The sequence below is a fragment of the Thalassophryne amazonica genome, chromosome 6 (assembly GCF_902500255.1).
Source record: "Thalassophryne amazonica chromosome 6, fThaAma1.1, whole genome shotgun sequence".
Classification (NCBI taxonomy): domain Eukaryota; kingdom Metazoa; phylum Chordata; class Actinopteri; order Batrachoidiformes; family Batrachoididae; genus Thalassophryne; species Thalassophryne amazonica.
In genome coordinates this window covers 42,087,208-42,110,393 of record NC_047108.1, presented here as the reverse complement: position 1 = coordinate 42,110,393, position 23,186 = coordinate 42,087,208, and the positions used below count along the sequence as shown (strand labels likewise).

The 23,186-nt window shown below is 42.4% G+C and overlaps 1 protein-coding gene across 4 annotated transcripts in view; it reads left to right on the top strand.

Annotated features, from left to right (window-relative positions):
* The window catches only part of atp2b3b (ATPase plasma membrane Ca2+ transporting 3b), a 347,919-nt gene that overhangs the window by 213,141 nt on the left and 111,592 nt on the right, over positions 1 to 23,186 (top strand). For all 4 annotated transcript variants that reach the window (XM_034172060.1, XM_034172063.1, XM_034172062.1 and 1 more), the window contains 6 exons: positions 15 to 86; positions 246 to 388; positions 2,749 to 2,881; positions 4,617 to 4,726; positions 5,016 to 5,150; positions 13,723 to 13,829. In XM_034172060.1, the coding sequence (XP_034027951.1) occupies positions 15 to 86; positions 246 to 388; positions 2,749 to 2,881; positions 4,617 to 4,726; positions 5,016 to 5,150; positions 13,723 to 13,829 (700 nt within the window). The remainder of the gene's footprint in view (positions 1 to 14; positions 87 to 245; positions 389 to 2,748; positions 2,882 to 4,616; positions 4,727 to 5,015; positions 5,151 to 13,722; positions 13,830 to 23,186) is intronic.

Here is a 23,186-nt window from a genome sequence, read left to right as displayed (position 1 = left end):
GAATCTGTGCACAGGTTTGGTGATGTCGGCCATTACTGTCATCATTCTGGTGCTGTCCTTTGTCATTGAAACATTTGTCATTGACGGTAAGTGAAGAGAGTGTCACTGCAGAGCGTGATTAAAAACGCACATGTACCTCACACATTCTTGTCTGTATTTTCCCGTCATGCCACTTGTTTCCCGCTCGGCTGAGTGTGAGTCTCTGTTTAACGTGAACCTGATGTGAAGTGCGCTGCGTGTTGCAGGTCGTGTGTGGGTGGCAGAGTGTACGCCGGTCTACATCCAGTATTTTGTTAAATTCTTCATCATTGGAGTCACGGTGCTGGTGGTTGCTGTCCCAGAGGGCTTACCTCTCGCCGTCACCATCTCTCTGGCTTACTCTGTCAAGGTACACGGATGTTCATCCAACGCACAGTGAAGGCAGATGTGAGATCTTTCGCTACTTGACACACTGTAACACTGAACACAGTCAGGTGAGGGAGAGGGAGGCGTGTAATGATCAGACTAACACAGGCTGAGCTTTGAGGGAAGATCTTACACAATGCTGCAATTTTTTTTCCACGATGAATTTTAATGAAAGCTGTATCACTGCACATTTTAAAGGGGCCTTAATGAGTTGTCTTTAACAGTTACACATTTATGTTTGATGTCTAACATTACCCAAAGTCTCACAATTCTACAACAGTTCATGTATAAGTTCTCCTGTATCAGCAAATTAGAGCCCTGACATGGCTCATTTTAAACTTCTGTGACACACAGTGCCCTCCAAAAATATTGGGCCCCTTGATATTTCACACATTTTAATTTCTTTATGCCATTTCAAATACAAAAAGTAAATCAGGCTTATCAAAATAAAAATTTTCTTCCTTAAACTCAAAGCAAATCTCTAAAACTTGATATAAATTAATTAAAAATGTAAAAGCCAAGATAATGGATTGCACAATAATGACTGCCCTTGGTACTATACCTGTAAATAATCAGTTTTATTGTTTATTTATTTATTTTATTTCTTATTTTTAGACAAGTCAGAGGATGGACACACGAACATTTCCAAGTCACTGAATATGTCTTGGACTTTATTTACATGAATTATGAAGAAATACAAACACAAATGTTCATGTATCCATCCTCTGACTTGTCTGAAGAAAACTAGCAATAAAATGGATTATTTACAGGTATTATACCAAAGCATTCCATTACTTATGCAACCCATCATCTTGGCATTTGTATTTTAACCAACTTAAAAAATGTTACAATTTGTAAAAACCTGAATGAATTAAGTTGTTTGAACTTAAGTTTGAAAGTTAAATCAACTCTAACTTAAGATAATTTTAGAAATTTTTATATTGCGTAGCCTGATTTGCTTTATGTATCTGAAATGGCATAAACAAATTAAAATGTGTGAAATACCAAGGGACCGAATGCGTCACAGAGGTCTGTCTGCTTGCTCTGGGAGATACATGACAGATAGAATGACAGCTGCTCTGTAATTCAGGGAGGGGGTGTCGCAAGCAGCAGCTCATTGTAAGAAATATGAAAAACTTTACATATCAAGCACTTTTAATCAGATACTTCAAACGGCTTTACAACATTAAAACACAAGATCACAAAACGGGGACAAAAGTTCTACATCCAAATTCAAAGTAATCGCAGCTATGACAACTAGAATCAGCTATCATTATTTTTAACAGGGATGTGCAGTATTTTGTGTACTGTGTTTAGATACAGCCCTGAAAATCTCAGTGAGGAGTCAAAGTGTTTGGGTTTGAGATTATCCTGGATGAAGGTGAAGATCCAGGCTTTCAGTGACATCAGATGTCTATCTATATGTGATGGACGTGCCACAAAATTTTTTAGTGATTCACTTATATTGGCAGTGACTGTCCTGTCTCAGGGGCGTCAGCGTTAGAGATAGAGAGATGCATGGGAAGTCATCTGATGATGATGAGGAAGAAACCTCAAGCAGACCAGACTCAGAGGGGTGACCCACTGCTTAGACCATTCTATCAGTTACAAGGTTTTGCAGAGTTTTACAAAACAGAACATATAAAGATGAATTTAATGAGAAGTCCATGCAGGCATCCAGTCACAGGCAGGGTCATCCATCATACCATTCAGTGGGCCTGTTCCAGCGGCAGAGTCCGTATCATGTTCCATGTTCCATGTTCCACATTCCACGTCCGATTCAGAAATTATGCAGTCGTCAAATCCAGCACATGATGTCATGACATCATCCACACCTCGGACAGAGAGAGAGAAAAAAAAAAGCAGAATCAGTTGGCCAGAAAAACTACACCTATGATAAAATTCATCAGCATTAAGCAACAGCAAAACAGAGAAAATACTAAAGCGATTGCCAGCCGCTAGCCCTAAGCTTCACTAACAGACCCAGAATTTAGATAAAGTTGAGGTAGACACGAAACAATAAATAAATAATGTTTGAAGATGGCAAAACCTTTGCAGGAGAACAAAGGTACAAGTCTTTAGGGTCTTGGTGCTTCCTGTGTTACTACATGGTTGTGAATCTTTGACGATCACCAGTGACCCAAAGTTATGACTGGGCAACTTTGATACAAGGTATCTTTGAAGGATCTTCATGTCAGGTGGTTACTCAGGGAGACACAAATGATGTGTACAAACTCGTCTTCCTCCTATAATTCCAACTCTCTGTGTGCCCTTCTGTCCCTCCCTCCATCATCATTATCTCCTCCCACATTCGTCTGCTCTGCATCACTATCATGTATGTAGAAAATGATGAAAGACAACAACCTTGTTCGCCACCTGGATGCGTGTGAGACAATGGGCAATGCCACAGCCATCTGCTCAGACAAAACCGGCACCCTGACCACCAACCGAATGACTGTGGTTCAGACGTATATTGGTGAGTGTTCTTCAGAAATTACTTTTTATTGTGTAACTTCATGGAACATTTTGTCCATTAGGCATTTGATTGGGTGTAATCAAATGAGCAGGTTGCACATTAGGACACACTAGACTGAACAAAACAACAATTTCATTGGACATAATTAATATTCAAAGTGTAAAAACATGATGTAAAATTTAGCAGTAAAATCACTGTTTAACACACTTGATGCTGACACTTAGACATTACAGCATCTGTTCATAAATTTTATTTGTGTCGCATTTTCTGGTGTAGATGATACATTTCAAAGTGCTTTTACAATTAAATATAAAGATATCCATAAATAGCAGTAGGCTAAAATCAAAACATGACTTACGAAAAGGTCGACCTGTTCCATCATTTGTTGTGGAGTACAGCTGCAGTGATTAAATGAATAAATGTTGATTAATCAACTACTAAATTAATTGCCAACTATTTTCATATTTAATTGTTTTGAGTCTTTTCAGGGGAAGGAGATTAAAGGCAGATTTCTTTTTTATTTCAGCTCCTAAATGTCAATATTTTTGTCATTTTCTTCCTCCTTTCTGATAATAACCAAAATATTATTGGGTTGTGGACAGAGCAAGGCATCTGAGGACATCTTCTTGAGTTTTCATGAACACTGATTGACATTTTTCACAATTTTATGGATCAAACAACTAATTTATTAATTGAACATGAAAGTAATCATTAGTTGTAGTTGAACAAATGATAAAGCAGCATGGTGTCAGGGCTGGGAATTCCTGCAAGTAATAAATTTGATATAACATTGATATAAAGTGACTATTTATTGTCATATTTTTAGATTTTCTATTCAGGAAACAGCACAGCATATTGGAATATATTTAAAATGACAGAGATTTCTGCTGTATTATGCTTTGCTGTTTTCGATGATATGGCAGGAAAACTGTCCTGTGTCACCTTGTGTGATTATGTGGTGTGTATCTCACACAGTTGTTATCCCTCGCTGGGCTTGAGGCCAGAAGAGGGATATAGGAACAGACATCACAACAGACAAGTTCGAATTTGAGTATAAAAGTGTTTCAGCAACACCCACTTTATTAAATAGACTGTTGATTCTTGTGTCCATGATAAATTGAACAAAATCAGATTTTTACCAAATTTGAATCTCTGAAGATTTCAAATTTGAGCATGAGTGCATTTTACCATGACCCTCCAAGGACTGCTCACTTTAATGGTGATCATATCATAATTTATCATCCCCTGGTGTTGTAGCATTGTTTTGTTGTTGTTTTGTTTGTTTGTTTTGTTAGTATTAGCTGACACTTTATCATGTCTCTTCCCAAACTGACCAAAATTCTCAACAGCTTTAGGCACAGTAAAACAATTTACCATTTGGCGACATCATAATGTGATTTTGAAAACACAAACTTGGATCTTTCTTTTTTTTGTCCTGCTTTTAAGCTTTGCTCCCAACACATTGCTTTAATCTTAAATAAAACTGTCTACTTTGATTGCTGTGGTGCACAGCGTTACATTGCATGCTTCTCCAACAACTTTTTCTACCACTTAGACACCCCTGTCTCCGCAAAACTCGCTTTAAACTAACAGAATCAGTCAATTAGAAATTCATTCTTTCAGTGTTTTCAGATGGACAGATGTGCTGGTATGTGTGAAAATAGTGTGTAGAGAGCATCTTTCCTGGACATACAGAGAATATGGACATGTAGTAAAGTTAGATGTGATTGTCTAGGTGATGTGCACCACCGTGTGATCCCAGACCCTGGACAGATCAATCCCCGGACCATGAATCTATTAGTCAATGCTATCGCTATTAACAGCGCCTACACCTCTAAGATCATGGTGAGTCACGCACAGGCACAGACGCTATTGTTTTGCAGAAAGTCATTTTCCCTGCTTTTGTTCTTTTTCACAAAGCATTCAGCAGCCTTTTGCTGTTTAGTTACATTCAGGGGAATCTGAAAATAAGTTCACCTTTTCTTGTGCCTTTGTGTGAATGTCATTCTTTTATGTTCCTCTTTGATCACATCTCCTCTTCCTCCCACTACTTTTTATTTCTGTCACTCTAACTTGCTTGCCCTCCTGCTGACGTTTGCTCTAACCAACCAAACGCCGCCGTACACTCCTCCAGCCACCTGACGTGGAGGGGGGTTTAGCTAAGCAAGTGGGCAACAAGACTGAGTGCGGCCTGCTGGGATTTGTGTTAGACCTACAGCAGGACTACGCCCCCGTCAGAGAGCAGATCCCTGAGGAGAGACTCCATAAGGTAGCATCCACAGCCACCTTTACAAAGCTGACTCTGTGCACGGCATTTCAACAGGAGTCCATAAAAGTCACCAAATACAGTGAAATTATGACATTATGTATTTTATTCGTGTCTTTTGTTTGTACAATGACTCTCAGATATTCTCAGATTTGTTTTACTAGTCAGGCTGAGTGTCAGAAAATTTTAATACCTCTCTCAACAAGGTCATGCTTTTGTTGCAGTTTGTCTGATAGTTTTGTTGATATCTCAAAAGCACAGAAACAGATTTCAATGAAGTATGACTGAGAGGGAGACACTTGATCACAGAAGAGCCCAGTAAATGTTGGTGTGGAACCAGATCAAGAGATGGATTGTGCATTTTATCTTTAAGCATAGATTTGTTAACCTGATTTCTTTGATCCCATCTTGCAGTTAATCTTTGATTTGTGATCCTGATTCCTTTGATCTTGATTACAAGCAGGAGCAAAGCAATTCTCAATCAGAATCTACATTCAAGATTATCAATTGTGATCAGAAATAAAAGGTTGCCGATCAGAACCAAATGTCATTGTTGAACATCAAAGATCACTGATCAGGAAATAAATTCAGTGATCAGTATCAGAGATGGGTGATCAGGATCCAAGATTAGTGATGAAGATTAAAACTCAAAGATCAAGATTAGAGACAAGTGATCAGGATCAAAGATCAGTTATTGGGATCAAGGCTCAAGCATTAGGATAAGAGATGATTGCTCGATATCAAAGATCAGTGATGTCTCTCTACTGGTGGTTGGCTCTCACTGCGGTATTGTATCACTTCCTGTTCCGGAACACAGCGGTGTTTTTCTGTATCTGTTAGCTGTTTAATCTGCGCAGTTAGATTGATCTAGTTATCTAGATTACGATTTGTTTCCCAGTGTAATCTTTACGTGCCTTAACTAAAGCACTCCTTCTGCTGAATCACCTCTAAATTATTTACACATTATTCACTTTGCGTGTTTTTAGGAATCCGCTAGCTTAGCGTAGCTACTAGCTCTTAGCCGATTTAGCATGGCGGCTTCTCCTGTCTCTCCCGCACTTTTCTGCTCTGGGTGTGAAATGTTTAGTTATTCCTCGGCCTCCTTTAGCAATAATGGTACTTGTAATAAGTGTAGCTTATTCGTAGCTTTGGAGGCCAGGCTGGGCGAATTGGAGACTCGGCTCCGCACCGTGGAAAATTCTACAGCTAGCCAGGCCCCTGTAGTCGGTGCGGACCAAGGTAGCTTAGCCGCCGTTAGTTCCCCCCTGGCAGATCCCGAGCAGCCGGGAAAGCAGGCCGACTGGGTGACTGTGAGGAGGAAGCGTAGCCCTAAACAGAAGCCCTGTGTACACCGCCAACCCATTCACATTTCTAACCGTTTTTCCCCACTCGACGACACACCCGCCGAGGATCAAACTCTGGTTATTGGCAACTCTGTTTTGAGAAATGTGAAGTTAGCGACACCAGCAACCATAGTCAATTGTCTTCCGGGGGCCAGAGCAGGCGACATTGAAGGAAATTTGAAACTGCTGGCTAAGGCTAAGCGTAAATTTGGTAAGATTGTAATTCACGTCGGCAGTAATGACACCCGGTTACGCCAATCGGAGGTCACTAAAATTAACATTAAATCGGTGTGTAACTTTGCAAAAACAATGTCGGACTCTGTAGTTTTCTCTGGGCCCCTCCCCAATCAGACCGGGAGTGACATGTTTAGCCGCATGTTCTCCTTGAATTGCTGGCTGTCTGAGTGGTGTCCAAAAAATGAGGTGGGCTTCATAGATAATTGGCAAAGCTTCTGGGGAAAACCTGGTCTTGTTAGGAGAGACGGCATCCATCCCACTTTGGATGGAGCAGCTCTCATTTCTAGAAATCTGGCCAATTTTCTTAAATCCTCCAAACTGTGACTATCCAGGGTTGGGACCAGGAAGCAGAGTTGTAGTCTTACACACCTCTCTGCAGCTTCTCTCCCCCTGCCATCCCCTCATTACCCCATCCCCGTAGAGATGGTGCCTGCTCCCAGACTACCAATAACCAGCAAAAATCTATTTAAGCATAAAAATTCAAAAAGAAAAAATAATATAGCACCTTCAACTGCACCACAGACTAAAACAGTTAAATGTGGTCTATTAAACATTAGGTCTCTCTCTTCTAAGTCCCTGTTGGTAAATGATATAATAATTGATCAACATATTGATTTATTCTGCCTAACAGAAACCTGGTTACAGCAGGATGAATATGTTAGTTTAAATGAGTCAACACCCCCGAGTCACACTAACTGTCAGAATGCTCGTAGCACGGGCCGGGGCGGAGGATTAGCAGCAATCTTCCATTCCAGCTTATTAATTAATCAAAAACCCAGACAGAGCTTTAATTCATTTGAAAGCTTGACTCTTAGTCTTGTCCATCCAAATTGGAAGTCCCAAAAACCAGTTTTATTTGTTATTATCTATCGTCCACCTGGTCGTTACTGTGAGTTTCTCTGTGAATTTTCAGACCTTTTGTCTGACTTAGTGCTTAGCTCAGATAAGATAATTATAGTGGGCGATTTTAACATCCACACAGATGCTGAGAATGACAGCCTCAACACTGCATTTAATCTATTATTAGACTCAATTGGCTTTGCTCAAAAAGTAAATGAGTCCACCCACCACTTTAATCATATCTTAGATCTTGTTCTGACTTATGGTATGGAAATAGAAGACTTAACAGTATTCCCTGAAAACTCCCTTCTGTCTGATCATTTCTTAATAACATTTACTGTTATATGGCTGGGGGGGCCTGGCTGCCTTTTTGTTTCTGTCCTTTGTTTCTCCTTCCAGGTGGCTTGCATTTGGGACTGAGTGGCTGTGTTGCTGAGGTTATCAGGACCTCACCCTGATCACCTGCGGCTCGTCAGGACTCACAGCTGAGGTGCATCTATATGGATTGGAACATGGTGGCATTTAAGACTGGAGTATACAGTGTGTATTTGCCAGAGACCCGACCTTGTGACCAGACGGGTGAGATCGTCGTCTCGGGAGCCATCTCATCATCAGTGGATGCAGAGAACGTCCAGGGTTTGATGCACGGTCTGTAAAAGAGGAGAGGGTGAGGTCTCACGCTCGTCAGCACACTTCCTGAGGTACGTTAGATTTTGTGACTAACATTTATACAGTCAGTAAATGTGGTGTCCCTCACACCTTTATTATATTGAGCTGTACGTTAGTCATGTATCGGCTTCCACTGCAGTGGAGTTTTGTGAACTGGATGTTCCATGCCTGCAGGTTGGGAAGCTGATTAGTAATCAAGCCAGGAAGTGTTTGCTGTTTGTACACCTTTAAGTGTTCTCTCTGTGTGTAGAGTGTGGACTCACATAATGGTTCCTTCTTTCACAGACTCGGTTTGTTGCGGCCACCTGGGGGGTGTCGGCGGGGTCCTTGGGTCCGAACAGCTTCTGGCTCCGGACCGTTAGCGCTGCTGGGAGCGCACCACGCCAGACCGCACTTTCTTTTGTATTTTTTGTATCACTGTTATGTATTAAATTCAGTTAGCCTTTGTACCGTGCTCTGCTTATTTCATACTGGGTCCTTCAAACGCTGGTCGGTTCTCCGAGCTGCGTCTGACACATAACAGTAGTCTCTGGCCAAACATCACGGACCCAGCGGTAGCAGAGACGGTAACGCGCCGGGAAGGCGGCAGCAGACGTTCAGTAGTTATCCGGATCAGTTGTGGGTGCTCTCCGCCCGGATGGTGCGTGTTTGAGCCCCATTACTGAATACTGATTTGTGCTCTCTTGCAGCCGTGTTCCTGTGTTTGTGCCTTATCCGTGGGTCGTGGTGGAGTGTGACTGGCGACGGCTTCGCGTCACGCTCCGACCGGATAAGAGGTTTAAACGGGAGCTGCAAGAGTGTATCTGTAATGGGTGAACGCGCACGGCGGAGCTCTGTGGCACGGGTCGCGGTGCTTCCTGTGTTACAGTCGTAGCCCCGTTTCCCCGGGTAATGATAGCTACTGCGTCTGTTGTGTCAGCTCCGGTGTTATTTAGTTGAATCACATTTTTGGTTGTGTGTTGCTCACAGCTGCGCACAGAAAAGCAGCTTGTTTGTTTTCTCTGTCACCAAAGGGGGTTTTTTATTTTTAGCACTCTGGCTCCCTCTGTTGGTGACTGAGTCACATTACTGTCAAGCTGTTAAGTTGGAACAGGTGTGTTCCATTTGTTTGAGCTTGACGGTATAAATCACTTGTTTGTTTTGTGTTAGTTCATTTTGTGTGGGTGTTTTTTGAGTTGGTTTTTGTGTGGGATTTTATTTTTTGTTTTTCACTATTTAGTGTCTGGGGTCGTGACCCTGCAGTTCTGCCAAAAAAAAAAAAAAAAAAAAAAAAAAAAGGACCCGAGCAACTGTATGTTAGTCTGTTAGTCTTTCTTTTTATTTCTTTCAGTTTCACCTCCCAGGGTTTGATGGGACGGTCCCCTGGGGAGGGGGGATGTTTTGGTTGTTTGTTTGTCTTTTTTGTTTTATGACTAAAGACCGAACATGGTTGGATAAAGGCTGACTGCACAGGTTTAAGAACTCCTGGCCACACCTGTGCTAAGGGACTGACTGAAACAAAGGCAAGGATGCAGCCAGAGGAGAGGACATCAACCATTCTGTTGGAAGACGAATGCAGATGCGGTTTCCAGCCATGGTCCCTGGAGGGGGGTGTTTCTCCTGGGCCAGGTTTGTGTGGTCGCCGGGAGGCTTCCCGTGAGGGTGGGGTACTGTTATATGGCTGGGGGGGCCTGGCTGCCTTTTTGTTTCTGTCCTTTGTTTCTCCTTCCAGGTGGCTTGCATTTGGGACTGAGTGGCTGTGTTGCTGAGGTTATCAGGACCTCACCCTGATCACCTGCGGCTCGTCAGGACTCACAGCTGAGGTGCCTCTATATGGATTGGAACATGGTGGCATTTAAGACTGGAGTATACAGTGTGTATTTGCCAGAGACCCGACCTTGTGACCAGACGGGTGAGACCGTCGTCTCGGGAGCCATCTCATCATCAGTGGATGCAGAGAACGTCCAGGTTTGATGCACGGTCTGTGAAAGAGGAGGGGGTGAGGTCTCACGCTCGTCAGCACACTTCCTGAGGTACGTTAGATTTTGTGACTAACATTTATACTGTGGTGTCCCTCACACCTTTTTATATTGAGCTGTACGTTAGTCATGTATCGGCTTCCACTGCAGTGGAGTTTTGTGAACTGGATGTTCCATGCCTGCAGGTTGGGAAGATGATTAGTAATCAAGCCAGGAAGTGTTTGCTGTTTGTACACCTTTAAGTGTTCTCTCTGTGTGTAGAGTGTGGACTCACATAATGGTTCCTTCTTTCACAGACTCGGTTTGTTGCGGCCACCTGGGGGGTGTCGGCGGGGTCCTTGGGTCCGAACAGCTTCTGGCTCCGGACCGTTAGCGCTGCTGGGAGCGCACCACGCCAGACCGCACTTTCTTTTGTATTTTTTGTATCACTGTTATGTATTAAATTCAGTTAGCCTTTGTATCGTGCTCTGCTTATTTCATACTGGGTCCTTCAAACGCTGGTCGGTTCTCCGAGCTGCGTCCGACACATAACATTTACATTTACTCTGATGGACTACCCAGCAGTGGGGAATAAGTTTCATTACACTAGAAGTCTTTCAGAAAGCGCTGTAACTAGGTTTAAGGATATGATTCCTTCTTTATGTTCTCTAATGCCATATACCAACACAGTGCAGAGTAGCTACCTAAACTCTGTAAGGGAGATAGAGTATCTCGTCAATAGTTTTACATCCTCATTGAAGACAACTTTGGATGCTGTAGCTCCTCTGAAAAAGAGAGCTTTAAATCAGAAGTGTCTGACTCCGTGGTATAACTCACAAACTCGTAGCTTAAAGCAGATAACCCGTAAGTTGGAGAGGAAATGGCGTCTCACTAATTTAGAAGATCTTCACTTAGCCTGGAAAAAGAGTCTGTTGCTCTATAAAAAAGCCCTCCGTAAAGCTAGGACATCTTTCTACTCATCACTAATTGAAGAAAATAAGAACAACCCCAGGTTTCTTTTCAGCACTGTAGCCAGGCTGACAAAGAGTCAGAGCTCTATTGAGCTGAGTATTCCATTAACTTTAACTAGTAATGACTTCATGACTTTCTTTGCTAACAAAATTTTAACTATTAGAGAAAAAATTACTCATAACCATCCCAAAGACGTATCGTTATCTTTGGCTGCTTTCAGTGATGCCGGTATTTGGTTAGACTCTTTCTCTCCGATTGTTCTGTCTGAGTTATTTTCATTAGTTACTTCATCCAAACCATCAACATGTTTATTAGATCCCATTCCTACCAGGCTGCTCAAGGAAGCCCTACCATTATTAATGCTTCGATCTTAAATATGATCAATCTATCTTTGTTAGTTGGCTATGTACCACAGGCTTTTAAGGTGGCAGTAATTAAACCATTACTTAAAAAGCCATCACTTGACCCAGCTATCTAGCTAATTATAGGCCAATCTCCAACCTCCTTTTCTCTCAAAAATTCTTGAAAGGGTAGTGTAAAACAGCTAACTGATCATCTGCAGAGGAATGGTCTATTTGAAGAGTTTCAGTCAGGTTTTTAGAATTCATCATAGTACAGAAACAGCATTAGTGAAGGTTACAAATGATCTTCTTATGGCCTCGGACAGTGGACTCATCCTCTGTGCTTGTTCTGTTAGACCTCAGTGCTGCTTTTGATACTGTTGACCATAAATTTTATTACAGAGATTAGAGCATGCCATAGGTATTAAAGGCACTGCGCTGCGGTGGTTTGAATCATATTTGTCTAATAGATTACAATTTGTTCATGTAAATGGGGAATCTTCTTCACAGACTAAAGTTAATTATGGAGTTCCACAAGGTTCTGTGCTAGGACCAATTTATTCACTTTATACATGCTTCCCTTAGGCAGTATTATTAGACGGTATTGCTTAAATTTTCATTGTTACGCAGATGATACCCCGCTTTATCTATCCATGAAGCCAGAGGACACACACCAATTAGCTAAACTGCAGGATTGTCTTACAGACATAAAGACATGGATGACCTCTAATTTCCTGCTTTTAACTCAGATAAACTGAAGTATTGTACTTGGCCCCACAAATCTTAGAAACATGGTGTCTAACCAGATCCTTACTCTGGATGGCATTACCCTGACCTCTAGTAATACTGTGAGAAATCTTGGAGTCATTTTTGATCAGGATATGTCATTCAAAGCGCATATAAACAAATATGTAGGACTGCTTTTTTGCATTTACGCAATCTCTCTAAAATCAGAAAGGTCTTGTCTCAGAGTGATGCTGAAAAACTAATTCATGCATTTATTTCCTCTAGGCTGGACTATTGTAATTCATTATTATCAGGTTGTCCTAAAAGTTCCCTAAAAAGCCTTCAGTTAATTCAAAATGCTGCAGCTAGAGTACTGACGGGGACTAGAAGGAGAGAGCATATCTCACCCCATATTGGCCTCTCTTCATTGGCTTCCTGTTAATTCTAGAATAGAATTTAAATTCTTCTTCTTACTTATAAGGTTTTGAATAATCAGGTCCCATCTTATCTTAGGGACCTCGTAGTACCATATCACCCCAATAGAGCGCTTCGCTCTCAGACTGCAGGCTTACTTGTAGTTCCTAGGGTTTGTAAGAGTAGAATGGGAGGCAGAGCCTTCAGCTTTCAGGCTCCTCTCCTGTGGAACCAGCTCCCAATTCAGATCAGGGAGACAGACACCCTCTCTACTTTTAAGATTAGGCTTAAAACTTTCCTTTTTGCTAAAGCTTATAGTTAGGCTGGATCAGGTGACCCTGAACCATCCCTTAGTTATGCTGCTATAGACGTAGACTGCTGGGGGGTTCCCATGATGCACTGTTTCTTTCTCCTTTTGCTCTGTATGCACCACTCTGCAATTTAATCATTAGTGATCGATCTCTGCTCCCCTCCACAGCATGTCTTTTTCCTGGTTCTCTCCCTCAGCCCAACCAGTCCCAGCAGAAGACTGCCCCTCCCTGAGCCTGGTTCTGCTGGAGGTTTCTTCCTGTTAAAAGGGAGTTTTTCCTTCCCACTGTAGCCAAGTGCTTGCTCACAGGGGGTCGTTTTGACCGTTGGGGTTTTACATAATTATTGTATGGCCTTGCCTTACAATATAAAGTGCCTTGGGGCAACTGTTTGTTGTGATTTGGCGCTATATAAAAAAATTGATTGATTGATTGATTGATTGATCACAGTCAAAGCTTAAGGATTAGGATAAGAGATGAGTGATCAGGATCAAAGACCAATGATCGAGATAAAAGATCAGTAATCAGGAAGAATGAACAAGGATCAGAATCAAAAACAAAATCACAATCAGGATCAATGATGAGTGGTCAGGATCCCATGATTTTTTTATTTTTTTATTTACCAGTGCACTTTGCTCCACTTTGCTAAAGGGACTGTAGAGTCTGGTGGACGTATGTGCTCTCTGAGGACCCTTCTAGTTTAAACTGGTTCTCTCTCTCTCTCTCTCTCTCTCTCTCTCTCTCTCTCTCTCTCTCTCTCTCTCTCTCTCTCTCTCTCTCTCTCTCAGGTATACACATTCAACTCAGTCCGTAAATCCATGAGTACGGTGATCAAACTGCCTGATGGCTCCTTCCGACTCTACAGTAAGGGAGCATCTGAGATTATGCTAAAAAAGTGAGTAATTTGGAAGCACAGTTTTTTAGATGTTTATTTCTTGTTAAATTGAGCAAAATGTAAGAGGGAAAAGTGCTAAACACATTACATTTATTCACTAGAAGCACTCAGAGAATGCAAACCTCCGCCAAGGCCATGGGGTCACTGACACCATAACATCTACACGCCTAAAAAAGTCTAAAATGATGCTTGCTCACACTGTAAAAAAAAAAAATAGTTGAGAATACTTTAAATTTGCAGGCAACAGTCTGCACTCAGACTTTTATGTTGTGCCGATGATGAAATATATGAGGTCTACAACCCCTGGCAAAATTATGGAATCACTGGCCTCGGAGGATGTTCATTCAGTTGTTTAATTTTGTAGAAAAAAAGCAGATCACAGACATGACACAAAAGTAAAGTCATTTCAAATGGCAACTTTCTGGCTTTAAGAAACACTATAAGAAATCAAGAAAAAAGATTGTGACAGTCAGTAACGGTTACTTTTTTAGACCAAGCAGAGGAAAAAAATATGGACTCACTCAATTCTGAGGAATAAATTATGGAATCACCCTGTAAATTTTCATCCCCCAAACTAACACCTGCATCAAATCAGATCTGCTTGTTGACATTGACCCTATGTGTCTTTTTGCAAGGAATGTTTTCACAGTTTTTGCTCTATGGCAAGATGCATTATCATCTTGAAAAATGATTTAATCATCCCCAAACATCCCTTCAATTGTCCAAAATATCAACGTAAACTTGTGCATTTATTGATGATGTAATGACAGCCATCTCCCCAGTGCCTTTACCTGACATGCAGCCCCATATCATCAATGACTGGAAATTTACATGTTCTCTTCAGGCAGTCATCTTTATAAATCTCATTGGAACGGCACCAAACAAAAGTTCCACCATCATCACCCAATGCAGATTCGAGATTCATCACTGAATATGACCTTCAGCCAGTCATCCACAGTCCATGATTGCTTTTCCTTAGCCCATTGTAACCTTGTTTTTTTTTCTGTTTAGGTGTTAATGATGGCTTTTGTTTAGCTTTTCTGTATGTAAATCCCATTTCCTTTAGGCGGTTTCTTACAGTTCGGTCACAGACGTTGACTCCAGTTTCCTCCCATTCGTTCCTCATTTGTTTTGTTGTGCATTTTTTCGATTTTTTGAGACATATTGCTTTAAGTTTTCTGTCTTGACGCTTGGATGTCTTCCTTGGTCTACCAGTATGTTTGCCTTTAACAACCTTCCCATGTTGTTTGTATTTGGTCCAGAGTTTAGACACAGCTGACTGTGAACAACCAACATCTTTTGCAACATTGCGTGATGATTTACCCTCTTTTAAGAGTTTGATAATCCTCTCCTTTGTTTCAATTGACATCTCTCGTGTTGGGGCCATGATTCATGTCAGTCCACTTGGTGCAACAGCTCTCCAAGGTGTGATCACTCCTTTTAGATGCAGACTAACGAGCAGATCTGATATGATGCAAGTGTTAGTTTTGGGGATGAAAATTTACAGGGTGATTCCATAATTTTTTCCTCAGAATTAAGTGATTCCATATTTTTTTTCCTCTGCTTGGTCTAAAAAAAGTAACCGTTACTGACTGCCACAATCTTTTTTCTTGATTTCTTATAGTGTTTCTTAAAGCCAGAAAGTTGCCATTTGAAATTACTTTAGTTTTGTGTCATGTCTGTGATCTGCTTTTTTCTACAAAATTAAACAACTGAATGAACTTCCTCCGAGGCCGGTGATTCCATAATTTTTGCCATGGGTTGTATTAGAAAAGTATCCGACCTTATTATTTTTTTCAAAAACCATATGGATTTGAATCACGTGTGATTGCGTCAGACAAGCTTGAACCAACGTGCGCATGCGTGAGTATTTCCACGCCTGTCGGTTGCGTCATTCGCCTGTGAGCAGGCTTTGAGTGAGGAGTGGTCCAGCCCCCTCATCGGATTTTCATTGTCAGGAAATGGCGGAATGATTTGGGCTTTTTTTCCATCAGAATTTTTTCAGAAACTGTTAGAGACTGGCAGCTGGAAACCATTAGAAAAATTTATATGGCTTTCGGTGAAAATGTTACGGGCTTGGTAGAGAATAAGGAGTGTTACTGTCACTTTAAGGATGGCCCCCAGCAGCTGTGGGGCGCGCCACGCTCCGAAGTCGCCATCGACAGGCTGAACGACCATTTCATTTCTAAACGGATGGCTGTCTGGATCCATGACCATCGTGTGCCATTTCTCTGGTTATCACAAGAGCTGAACATCAACCATTTTCCGGCAGATTTCACTTGTAACAAGAGATTTTGTCATGGAAAGCCGAGCGGAGGCTTCGCGCGTCACGATGGATTCGCTACTGAAGTGAGACAAAGGAACACCTCCGTTTTGGTCTCACAGGACGGCTTTGAGATGGCGTTCAGACAGCTGTCGGTGGTTTTTCCATCGAGTGATTATCCGAGAAATTGTGGATGTGCCTGGACATGCCAGAACATGTCCCGTGAGGCTTCATCATGTCCCGTGAGGCTTCATCACGGCGTTCATGCGGCACTGCTGCGACGCGCGGAATTCCTCCGCACGTGTATCTCAATGTGCCGAAAAAGTGCTGATGTCCACGTCTTTTCACAATTCCTGTGCTAGTCAGACGACGTCCCGGATAAAACACAGCGTCCAGTTTGGAAATGAACGGCACATTCCACTGTTACAGGAGTTTTTGTCATGGAAAGAGGAGCGGAGCCTTCGCGCGTCGTGGCAGTGCCGCATGGCGCAAAGCAACGCCGTGATGAAGCCTCACAGGACATGTTCTGGCATGTCCAGGCACATCCACAATTTCTCGGATAATCACTCGATGGAAAAACCACCGACAGCTGTCTGAACGCCATCTCAAAGCCGTCCTGTGAGACCAAAACGGAGGTGGTTTTGTCTCGCTCCAGTAGCGAATCCATCGTGACGCGCGAAGCCTCCGCTCGGCTTTCTATGACAAAATCTCTTGTTAAAAGTGAAATCCATCGGAAAATGGTTGATGTCCAGCTCTTGTGATAACCAGAGAAGTGGCACACGATGGTCACAGATCCAGACAGCCATCCGTTTAGAAATGAAATGGTCGTTCAGCCTGTCGATGGCGGCTTCTTAGCGCGGCGCACCCCACAGCTGCTGGGGGCCGTCCTTAAAGCGACAGTAACACTCCTTATTCTCTACCAAGCCCGTAACATTTTCACCGAAAGCTAGATTAATTTTTCTAATGGTTTCCAGCTGCCAGTCTCTAACAGTTTCTGAAAAAATTCTGATGGAAAAAAAGCCCAAATCATTCCACCATTTCCTGACAATGAAAATCCGACGAGGGGGCTGGACCACTCCTCACTCAAAGCCTGCTCACAGGCGAATGACACAACCGACAGGTGTGGAAAAACTCATGCATACGCACGAGGGTTCAAGTTTGTCTGACGCAATCACACGTGATTCAAATCCATATGGTTTTTGAAAAAAATAATAAGGTCGGATACTTTTCTAATAGACCTCGTATGTTATAGTATATAGTTCATCATCGGCACAACGTAAAAGTCTTAGTGCAGACTGTTGCCTGCAAATTTGAAGTATTCTCAACTATTTTTTTTTATAGTGCAGTAGTAAAAAAAGTTTCATCTGCTGTGACTGGATAGCATGTATCCTTAGCGCTTGGCATCACAGTTTATTGCAACTTGCACCTTTCCCAGAAGCTACTGTCATCTGAGCACTGATATTGATATTGCATGTGCTTATAGACAAAAACAAATAAGAGACAAATTTCAATTTATTATTCAACTAAACTGCAAATATATTAATTTTTTTTTAACATTTATGAAACACTTCTCTAAATAAATAACAGTAAATTCTGAAATATAACTATTTTTTAAGTGTTGCATGTGCTACACAAGGCCATAGGGTCACTGACCCTAAAGAGATTCCCTCCTTGGCACAGTGATCTATTCAACAATTCAGTGTTACAACCAAACCTATGATACATATACACTTTTCTTTCCTTTATATTTGACATCCTTGACCATGGAAACATACCACTAGAACTTGGAATCACTTTTATGTCTTTATTAGTTCAAAAGTTATTGTATAAAAACGATTTTTCGGTAATGGCGGTTTTCTTCTGGATCTAGCTCCATAACATTTGAAGCTAAATCAAATCTGACACCTTACTGAATCAGTACAGATTCAGCTACAATTTGGTGTTAGTTGTGCATCTCTAGCTTCATTTGTCACCTCACAATGACACATTTTCTAATTTCCCTATATTTCTGGCTCACCAGATCCGGAATCCGGAAATGATCATCACCAAACTTTGTTGTTTGATAGAACATTTGATTATGTTACACCCTAATTTTTTTCAAGCCTTTCTGCCTTGTTTTTGTGGAGTTAGAAAGTAGAATGTCAAAATTCCCCCTATCCCACAATGGTGAAGAATCCTTTAAAAAATTCCTGGATCTGGATCGTGATCTGGATCACCACTAAAATTTAATCACTTGTTCCTCTTGTCATTTCCAACCACTCCACAAAATTTCATCAAAATCTGTTCAAAACCTTTTGAGTTATCCTGCTGACAAACAGACAGACAAGACAGACAAACAAACAAACAAACTCGACCAAAAACATAACCTCCTTGGCGGAGGTAAGAAATACATCCGTCTGGGAGTATGTTCCACGATTATTTTTTTCAAGCAACCATCATATGCCAGCCACACTGCTGTCACTTGGATTGACAGTTGCTGTGCCACATCACTCAGCATAGTTTGTATCTGCTTGTGTGGTGTAAGCGAAAATAATGATAATAACATGATATTATTGGGGCCCTGATGGTTGATTATCAGCCATCTATTGACATGCTATTGACATGAAATTTTCACCAGAAGTAATTCACACATACAAAGAAACCAAAACAAATAAGTACAGAAAATAATTTATGTGTAATAAAATTGAATGACACAGGGAAAAAGTATTGAACACACTTACTGAAATTTATTTAATACTTCAAACAAAAGCTTTTGTTAATAGTAAAGCTTCAAGACACCTCCTGCATGGAAAAACTAGCCACATGCATTGCTCAGGTGTAATTTTTTCCCATTGTTCCACTCAAACAGTCTTCACCTCTTGAAGGTTTCATGGACCTCTTCTATGAACTCTGTTCTCATTTCTTTCCTTAGATTTTCTATTGGATTCAAGCCAGGTGATTGGCTAGACCGTTCTAGCAGCTTTATTTTAATTCTCTGAAACCAACTGAGCTTCTTTGGCTGTGTGTTTAGGATCATTGTCTTACTGAAATGTCCACCCTCGTTTCATTTTCATCATCCTGGTAGATTTTTTTTATCAAGAGTATTTCTGTACATTTTTCCATTCATCCTTTCTTCAATTATATGAAGTTTGCTAGAGCCATCTGCTGAAAAACAGCCCCATACTATGATGTTCCCACCGCCAAACTTCCCTTGGTGTGGTGTTTTTGGGGTGATGTGCAGTGCCATATATGGTGTGTGTTATGGCATCCAAAGAGTTAACTTTTGGTCTAATCTGACCAGACTATATTCTCAGGTGTGAGATAAAACATCGTGTTCTGGCTCATTTTTTCAAGGTAAACTTTATGTCGATATTCATATTTGCCTTTTTGTTGAGAAATAGCGGCCGGAAACTGTCACAAGTCCAGGGGCGTATATAGGAATGTGAAAGGGGGGGGGGTTAAAATGCTTGAGTTGGGGGTCCAGTGGGCCGCAGGGCCCCCGGTGGGGTCGTGGGGCAACGCCCTCGTGGGGGGCTTTTTGAGGATTTCGAGGGGTAAAAAGCTACATAAATTTCATTTGAAACCCAAAATGTATCATTTTAGGAAATACATTTTTATATACAAATAGTCTTTGCTTGGGATTGGATCAGTTGCCATAAGAACCACCCAGGAAGAACCAAGATAACATTAATGCAAACTTTATACCTGCCTGTCGGTTGTGTCATTCGCAACCAACAGGCGTGAAAAAACTCATGCATGCGCACGAAGGTTCAAGCTTGGCTGATGCAAGCGCACATGATTCAAATCCATATAGTTTTTGCAAAAAATAAAAAGGTCGGCTAGTTTTCTAACAGACCTCGTATTTAGCGGTATTAATATTCGCGTTTACATTATGAATATGTACGTATATGTATGTTATGTATTAAAATAGCGGTATTTAATTTGGCGACCTTGTTTAACTCGCGAAATTCGCATAATAAATCCCACGCGAATATTTGCACCTTTACAGTATTTGCAACAGGAAGGAGAAGCTCCCTTTATTTCTAAGCTTATACATACAAACATGTTTTTACAAACCAGACAAGTGTAATTGTGTGTCTACATGGGTATTTACAAGCCTACTAATCTGTTTGATATCAGAGGAGGATAGGGACCAGGGAGCAAAAATTCTCAACCCCCATGGGAAAGGTTTATCTAGCAGTTTCCCCTTTCATCACTTAAGGGATTACTCTGGCAGAGGAAATTGAAACTTGAGGGTGTGTGATAATAGCTCTGTAACAGTTAGTGCTTGTTGCTTATTATCAATGAAAAGAAAATACATAACGTTGATATCCAGGTCAGAAAAAGATCTGCAGAATTCTCGGGGGAGGTTTGGTTGAACCCCCTCTATATACGGGCATGAAGTCTATGTACTTCTGAGGCATTAATCAGTCAAAAAGTTTAATTTAGATTTTTTTTTTTTGTATTACGAGGTCTGTCCATAAAGTATCGTACCTTTTTATTTTTTTTTAAAACTATATGGATTTGATTCATATGTTTTCACGTCAGACAAGCTTGAACCCTTGTGCGCATGCGTGAGTTTTTCCACGCCTGCCGGTGACGTCGTTCGCCTGTGAGCACGCCTTGTGGAAGGAGTGGTCCCGCCCCGTCGTCGGATTTTCATTGTCTGGAAATGGTGGAATGATTTGGGGTTTTTTCCATCAGAATTTTTTCAGAAGCTGTTAGAGACTGGCACCTGGAAACTATTTGAAAAATTTATCTGGCTTTCGGTGAAAATTTTACGGTCTTCACAGAGAATAAGGTCTGTTAGTACAGCTTTAAGGACCCCTTTAAGGATGCTCAGCGCGCCGCGCTCCAAGCTGCGACGACACGGCACAAGCCACCGGACCATTTCTGAGCTGATGGCTCTGTGGATATGAGACCGTCGTGTGCTCTTTCTCTGGTTATCACAAGAGCTGGACATCAGCCATTTTCCGGCAGATTTCACTTTTAACAAGAGATTTTGTCATGGAAAGCCGCGCGGAGGCTTCGCGCGTCACGACCGATTCGCTTTGGAAGCGAGACAAAGGAACACCTCCGTTTCGGTGTGTCAGAGGACAAGTTTGGACATGTCTATCTCGGCTTTCAATGCTTACCAGTCCAGTAAGTATCAGTGAAATTGTGGAGAGCTGGACAAGGGGTCCTTAAAGCTGTACTAACAGACCTTATTCTCTGTGAAGCCCGTAAAATGTTCACCAAAAGCCAGATAAATTTTTCGAATAGTTTCCAGGTGCCAGTCTCTAACAGCTTCTGGAAAAATTCTGATGGAAAAAAACCCCAAATCATTCCGCCATTTCCAGACAATGAAAATCGGATGACGGGGCGGGACCACTCCTTCCACAAGGCGTACTCACAGGCGAATGACGTAACCAACAGGCGTGGAAAAACTCATGCATGCGCACAAGGGTTCAAGCTTGTCTGACGTGAAAACATATGAATCAAATCCATATAGTTTTAAAAAAAAAATAAAAAAGTACGATACTTTATGGACAGACCTCGTATTTTAAAATGTGGTAAAAGGGCTAGCTAGCTTTATTTATTGGCTTATTTACACTGGGGCAGAGTTGATTTGACACTGTTTTGTTTTTTTGTATGTGTGGATTATTTGGGTTGTGTTGTGTGGGCCGCCAGAAGAGGAGGTACTGCTGGCCCACCACCAAAGGGCGCCCTGCCTGAAGTGCGGGCTTCAGGCACGAGAGGGCGCTGCCGCCACGGACACAGCCGGGAGTGACAGCTGTCACTCATTAATGCCTGACAGCTGTCACACATTCTACATCATCGCACTCCATAAAACCCAGACGTCATCTCCATCTCATCGCCGAGATATCGTACTTCATTAGAGGTAATATCCTCAGCCTTTTTGTGGTATTTTCTGAATCTGTTTATTGTGAGTGTTTGCAGGTCCTTAGTTTGTGGAGGCTGTGCAAGACGGCACTCTTTTTCCTCTGAGGGATCGCTGCAACGTATTGAGTGAGAGGTGGAGGTGGCATTCCCACCGTTGTTGTTACTGGGTGTACACACACCCACACTTGACTGTCTTTGTTCTCGCCAGCAGTACCAGATCCGACAGTCGGGGACGGTGATCACCTGGGAATTCGGGACTTGGCGGCTCCAGTATTCACCAGGTTCCGTGGCGGCGGAAATCGTGTGGTTCCGGCTCTTCTCAGGACAGACGTCTTCTAACCTCGAGCCTGCCCACACGTCACCTTTTGTGGATTGACTGTAATTATATTCTGAGATTGTCTGTATGTTCGTTGTGCACATTTCACAACATTAAATTGTTACTTTTTGACTCATCTATTGGCCGTTCATTTTCGCCCCCTGTTGTGGGTCCGTGTCACTACACTTTCACAACAGCATATCTCGGCCAGCGTCATGGACTCCGAGGGGCGTCACCCGGCTGTTGAACGACCAATGGGAGAGCAGGGAGCGCAGGCGTCTGCAGGAGGCGTGATTGGTGAGCTGCAGCACATTCTCACCGCCTTTACGGCTCGGTTGGATCAAATGACCGAGCAAAACATCCTCCTGAACCGCAGGGTGGAGGCTCTCTCCGCACAGATGGCGGCGAGCGCTCAGGGCGCTGCTGCAGCTCCTCCTCCTGCCGACCCTGTGCAGGATATGAACGTTCCAGTGGTGGTTCAACAACCCCTCCCACCATCCCCTGCAGCATACGTAAGCCCTCCTGAGCCGTACGGAGGTTGTGTGGAGACGTGCGCGGACTTCCTCATGCAGTGTTCGCTCGTCTTCGCACAACATCCCGTCATGTACGCATCAGATGCTAGTAAAATAGCTTATGTGATTGCTCTGCTTCGGGGTAAGGCACGCGCCTGGGCTACGGCGCTCTGGGAACAGAACTCACGGTTGTTATCAGCATACACTGGGTTTGTGGGGGAGTTCAGAACAGTGTTTGATCACCCTAACAGAGGAGAGACCGCTTCAACCGTGCTGCTGTCAATGAGACAGGGACGCGAGAGCGCAGCCGCTTATGCAGTCAACTTCCGCATCGCGGCTGCGAGGTCCGGCTGGAATAACGTTGCGCTCCGCGCCACCTTCATAAACGGACTGTCGTTGGTCCT